This window comes from Phalaenopsis equestris, unplaced genomic scaffold (assembly GCF_001263595.1).
Source record: "Phalaenopsis equestris unplaced genomic scaffold, ASM126359v1 Scaffold000002, whole genome shotgun sequence".
Taxonomy (NCBI): domain Eukaryota; kingdom Viridiplantae; phylum Streptophyta; class Magnoliopsida; order Asparagales; family Orchidaceae; genus Phalaenopsis; species Phalaenopsis equestris.
In genome coordinates this window covers 49,108,876-49,114,897 of record NW_018164444.1, presented here as the reverse complement: position 1 = coordinate 49,114,897, position 6,022 = coordinate 49,108,876, and the positions used below count along the sequence as shown (strand labels likewise).

At 45.3% G+C, this 6,022-nt stretch overlaps 1 protein-coding gene across 1 annotated transcript; it reads left to right on the top strand.

The window, feature by feature from the left end:
• Positions 1-3,533: 3,533 nt before the first annotated feature.
• LOC110017896 lies at positions 3,534-5,365 on the top strand. The gene is given in 3 exon segments (XM_020715051.1): positions 3,534-4,323; positions 4,409-4,967; positions 4,970-5,365. Coding segments are annotated over 3 exon segments (1,377 nt in total). The 5' UTR covers positions 3,534-3,688; the 3' UTR covers positions 5,153-5,365.
• Positions 5,366-6,022: the final 657 nt, after the last annotated feature.

The window sequence follows — 6,022 nt, the reverse complement described above, 5'->3', positions numbered from 1 at the left end:
ATTTCACAAATCTCAAGACAAGGAGAAAGACAGAGAAAACTACTCAGATCTCATGGGGAAAACACAATAAAACTCGAAATTCATATATAAAATCAATCATACAAACTACAACAAATAAATAACACTTATCTCTAATTTTCCACAAGAAAACTCCTCGAAATTCCTCTGAATCTCTTCCTTTCTTTACAGCATACAGAATTCCTCTTCGAAGCAGCAAGGAGGAAGAAATCTCTCACTTTCCCTCCACTCTTACAATCTTTCGAAGAATTTCTCACAATTTTTACACTCTAACATTTACACTATAGCAAACACTAATGGAACCTTTCTAATCTCTAGAAACTCTCTTCTCTTTTGACTCCCCCTCAATTTTTGGCCAAAATCCTCTTTTAAAGTTGTAGATGAGTTTTCCCAAGAGTTGTCTAAGCATCCCTTCAAAATTTGTCCTTATCCACAGCCTGATTGGTCATAACCGCCGAACTCGCCGTGAGAACCCCCCGCCGACCTCGCCGTCGCCGGCCTCGAGGGCGCCGTCGGCGGACCTTCTTAATGAATTAATTCTAGAGTTTCGGGAAAATCTCGCCGTCGGCGGGGTCAATGGCGTCGTCGGCGCCCTAGTTCAATTCTTCACATTTTGGCCCTTTTCGTTCCAAATTCGCTCATTTTTGCATTTTTTTGCTCCAATGACCCTAATTCATCATTCCTGCAACAAAACATCAAAAATATCTTTCTTTAAAGTGCAATATTATCAAAAATAGTATAAAATAGATATGAAAATATTAACAAATTTTGCTTTGGTCAATGCAGCTCTAACCATCAGCCATGAGGCAACTCGTTTAACTAGAAAATTAAAATGAGGATAGTAGATGTCCCGTCAAACTTATGACTCTATTTATAGAACAAGTTTGACACAAAATTAAAAGGGAAGTTAATTATTGAATTAATTTTCTTGATTTTAGTGTCACTTTTATGTCCTTATCATAGCTATCACTTTCAAGAAGCGCGAAAACTCGAAGAACTAATATGTATACAGTAGAACTGTCAACACGAATCTCAAAAAGATCGAGCGGTCGAGGATAGTGGCCGTGTGATTAAGGTATCAGATCAAAAGAGACTGATACGAACCGGCATTCAACTATCGACCTTCAGGTCGGAGTCAACCGGCATACTATGACAAGGGATTTAATCTGCGAATCACGTCTGCAGTCCTGATCTCCTAAAAATTCCATACAGGGTGTCCGATCGCAACTAGTCAACCGATCGACTTTTACTTCGACAAGCGGGATCGTCATTCATTTTTCTCAGCCGACCAGACCCAAGTCGGTCGGCTAGTTACTGTCAATATTTAAATTCAAATTATAATACAAAGTTGGTGTAAGATCAATACAATTAATCACATTAAGAGCGATTTCCATAATCGTTCATTCTACTGGATTTTTTCCCTGATTTTTCTACTAGAATTTGCCTAATTACTCTCTCTCGATATTTCTCCTTCTCCCGATCCAAATTCTCGAGGTGTGTTCACTAAAGATATCTTGGGATTCAACACCTACAAATCACCTTATTTTTATATATTTATATATCACATAAAATTTCACTATTTTAATTTTAAAAGTGAAATATAAATTTTCAGTTATGTTGTGTGCTAGTAAATTTGCGACAGTATAGTAGTGTATTAACATCTCAATATAATGTGAAGATCCGACACACATAGGTCAAAAGAATTTTACTGAGCAAACAACAGAAGTTTTTTATGTGGAAAACTCAAGAAAAATCATGAGGTGAAACCCAGTTGAAATAATTACAATATATCGATGTAGGTCCTAAGACTTTACCTGCCCTTGAGTGACCGAAAGAGATGTTACATAAGTGGTAGAGACTTTTGCTAAGGAAGTAACAGAAAATGCTGAGAAAGAGATGGTGACCCGACTGTAATGAAGAAAAACTGATGATGTGGGTCGTATACCAGAAACTCTGATGTAGTGTCTTCGGTGGTGGCGACCCGACGGTTGTGGTAGTTTTGACAATGATAGAAAGTTGTAGTGACCCAACTATTGTGAAGAAAAATTGACGGTAGAGTTCGTGTGCAAAAAAGTCTAAGGTTCATGCCTTTGATAGTGAAGGCCTAACAGTGGTGGTAAAGCCGACATTGGCATGAAGTTGCGGCAACCCGATTGCCAAGAAGAAAAGTCGATGGAAGGGGTTGTGTTCCAAAAATTATGAAGTTAGTTTACTCGATAGCGGCGATCAACGAAGTTGGGGTCGCCATTAGTGGCAATCGTGGCAATCAAGGAGTGGAGGCTTGGCTGCGATGATCGGACGATGGTATTCAAGAGTGGTAGCCCTTAGTGACAGCTTCCAGATAGCGACGGGACAACGTCCAGATAGCGACGGTCTGACAACGACAATGTTTCGACGGTGTTCTGAATGTGACAGCAGTCAGACTGTGGTGGTCGGGCAGCAAGGATGGTGGTTGGGTAATGGAGACAACTTGACTGCGAAGATCAGACAGTGATGGTACGACAGTGGCAGAGTAGCAGTGATTCAAGTAGGCGATGGCTAAGCAATGACGATGGTAATTCGATGGTGGCAGTTGGGCAACGTTGGTCTAGCTGTGACGGTGGCTCAACGACAGTGACTGTGCAACGACGATGGTGGTTCAATGGTGGTGACGGCTTGACAATGATGGCGAGGCAGCAATGGCAGTGGCCATGTGGTAAAGATGGGGGTTCTGCGATGGTGGTGGCAGTGGCGGCTCGACCACAATGGTCAGGTAGCGACCAGTAGGCAACAATGGAGCTCAGAAACCCTCATGAGATTGAAGCTCCTCCAATTTTCTCCTCAAGGTTCAGGTCGTCCTTTAATGAAGGAAGTGGGGATCTATATATAGATTTTGTGAGTGACATCCTCTATATGCTACATGAATCCGGACCACTACATCAGACGACCTAGAGTGATCCCTTTGATCGGGTTATGTTTTATGAGTATTTAGGTGTCTTAATGATGTAAAAAATAAGTAATCTTGAACTTATTAGATTCGGCTCGACATGACACTTGATTTGACTATAAACTTATCAGACTTGAGAAATCATTTAGCCCCCGAAATATATTTCAAATCTTCTAACTATACTTTAAGTGAATGATTTGGATTCACTAGGACTCAATTGGATTATTTTTTTATTTTATCAAGTTCGTCTCCTTGAGAACTTTCTTTTGATCAGGATAGGATGTGCAAGCTTCGAAGCTTGATCGTTAAAGCTGTCCATCAAAATGTACATTAAAATTTGTGTGGACCACAATAAAGTTTTAGGTAGGTAACAATTTCATAAGATATTTGAAATTTAGGCGTTAAGATATATAAATTCATAGAAATTAAGTGTCTTCTAAAATAAATAGCGAGAGAGGAGGTGGAAGTAAATACCTGAAGCGGAGCTGGAAAGCTGGAACCGTTGGCTCCAGCTTCTGTCTATTATAAATATATTTCTGGCGTACGTGGGGATCCCCCGGTGGGCCAGCACACACCTGCACGTTTCCCCATCTATTCCTCTTCCAGCCTGTTCAACCTCCCCGCTTCTCTTTCTCTTATATTCCCAAAATCCCTCCCCATCTCCCGACTTCGTCTTCCACCTTCGCTGAAACCCTAAACCTTATTCGACAATTCCAGCACTGCAGTGTTGGTGCCCTAATACAGATGGATCCGTGCTCCTTCGTTCGGGTCCTCGTTGGAAACCTCGCCCTCAAGATCCCTGTCGCCTCCCGACCCGACCGCTCCGGCGTCCACCCCTCATCAACTCCCTGCTATTGCAAGATCACCCTCCACAATCTCCCTTGCCAAACCGCTCCCCTCCCTATCCTCTCTCTGGAGGATACTAACGCCGGCGCCGTCGCCGTCGCAGAGTCCGGACTCGCTTCCGTCTTCCACCTAAGCCGCGTTGAACTAGAGCGGCTAGCGGGTAACTCGATCTTTGCCGGAAAGGCGAAGCTGCAGGTCGCTATTTATACAGGACGGCGCGGCACCACTTGCGGGATATACTCTGGTCGGCTGCTTGGGAAAGTGAAGGTCCCAATGGATCTTAAGGCGGCGGATGGGAAGGCCGTCGTGTATTATTCTGGCTGGGTTAACGTTGGTAAGTCGAACAAAGGACCGTCAGCTCAGGTCCACATTACCGTGAAATCGGAGCCGGATCCCAGATTTGTCTTCGAGTTCGGCGGTGAACCGGAGTGCAGTCCCCATGTTTTCCAGATCCAAGGTAATCTGCGTCAGCCAGTCTTCACCTGCAAATTCTCTTGCCGCAACCCCGCCGTCGATCGCAATGTCCGATCCAGGTGCGATTTTATCTTTTCTTCATGTTCCAATACGCTCAAAAGCGGCTTTACTGATCTGAATCTAATCGAACGGCTTTGGATACAGATCATTGCCCACAGAAATGGGAAGCGCGAGGAGCTGGCTAAAGGCATTTGGATCAGAAAAGGAGAAACCTAACAAGGAAAGGAAGGGGTGGTCTGTCACCGTACATGACCTCTCCGGTTCTCCAGTAGCGATGGCGTCGATGGTGACACCCTTCGTCGCCTCCCCCGGAACAGACCGTGTCAGCCGTAGCAACCCCGGCGCCTGGCTCATCCTCCGCCCCGGTGACGGCACTTGGAAGCCATGGGGCCGCCTCGAGGCATGGCGCGAGCGCGGCGGAGGGAACGGCAGCGATGCTCTCGGCTACCGTTTCGAACTCCTTCCCGACGCCACCACCATGACTCCTTCCGCCGCCGGAGTCTCCCTAGCCGAGTCCGCCATTAGCATGTCGAAGGGAGGTCGCTTCCTGATCGACCTCACCTCCTCCGCCGGCAGCCGTGGTTGCTCACCCGGCGGCAGCCCTAAAAGCAGCGGGGACTTTGGGTACGCCCTCTGGCCATTCGCCGCCTATCGGGGGTTTGTGATGTCGTCGACCGTCGCCGGAGAGGGACGACCTGCCGGCCGGCCGGTGGGCCGGTGGTTGAAGTAGGCGTGCAGCACGTTGGATGCACAGAGGACGCGGCGGCGTTTATTGCTCTCTCGGCGGCGATCGACCTCAGCGTCGACGACGCCTGCCGTTTATTTTCTAACAAGCTCCGGAACGAGTTGCAACCGCGAGGCACCTCCCGTGACGGCGGGTTCTTGTAGTGTGGGTGTATTTCTGGGTGTGTTTTATTTAACCGATTTTATGCATTGCTAACAGTAGAGTGACGGAGGTTAACCTTGATTGGTGTGCTGTTAATTTCAGTGGCGGGATGAGTTCAGACAAACGTTGGGAATTTTGGGCGGTGTTATCTAGTCGACGGGAGAACTAGGATTAGTTCCGTGATTTGTGCAATAAAATATTGGTTATTGCGGTAATTAGTGTGTTAATTTGAATTAATCACAATGAATGATGGGGCCCAAGCACGTGGTATTCGAGCTACTCGTTTTACTATTGGTTTGCACGATGCTCTTCTTTTCGGGGGAATCCTAAGTGTATCAGTTGTCGCGGTGCGGGTTTACGGGACCTACCGAGATGGTAGGATTGATGGGGGGTGGAAGTGGGTGTGGATCGATTAGTTTTTTAGCTAATTTGATGTGGTTATTAGTGTAGTACGAATAATGATGGGATATTATGGGGGGCGGGGGAACTGGGGGCGTGGTTTGTTGGAGTTTGCCAGCTAAAAGTGTTGCCCGCATAGTGCTTTTGTATGAAATGATTGGCTAAGAATCGTTTGCGTGAGGGCTTGCGGGTGGGGCGTCAAATATCTGGCTTAGCTGTGTCTTTACTAGCAGTGAGCTGGCTCAGCTGGTATCTGACGAAAGGTTGTATTTTTATATAATTTTGGCGGCAGCGTTGTGGGATCTCCGCCATTTCTTATTATATGAAGAAGCGAAGTTGAAACTTTGAATTAATATGATTTTTTAAAAACTTAGACAGATAATCTTATCTTTAAAAAATATAAATTATAGAGTTGGGAGTAAATTAGTGTAGAAAATATTATTGACAAAGTTTTTTTTTTTTTAATTTGGCTT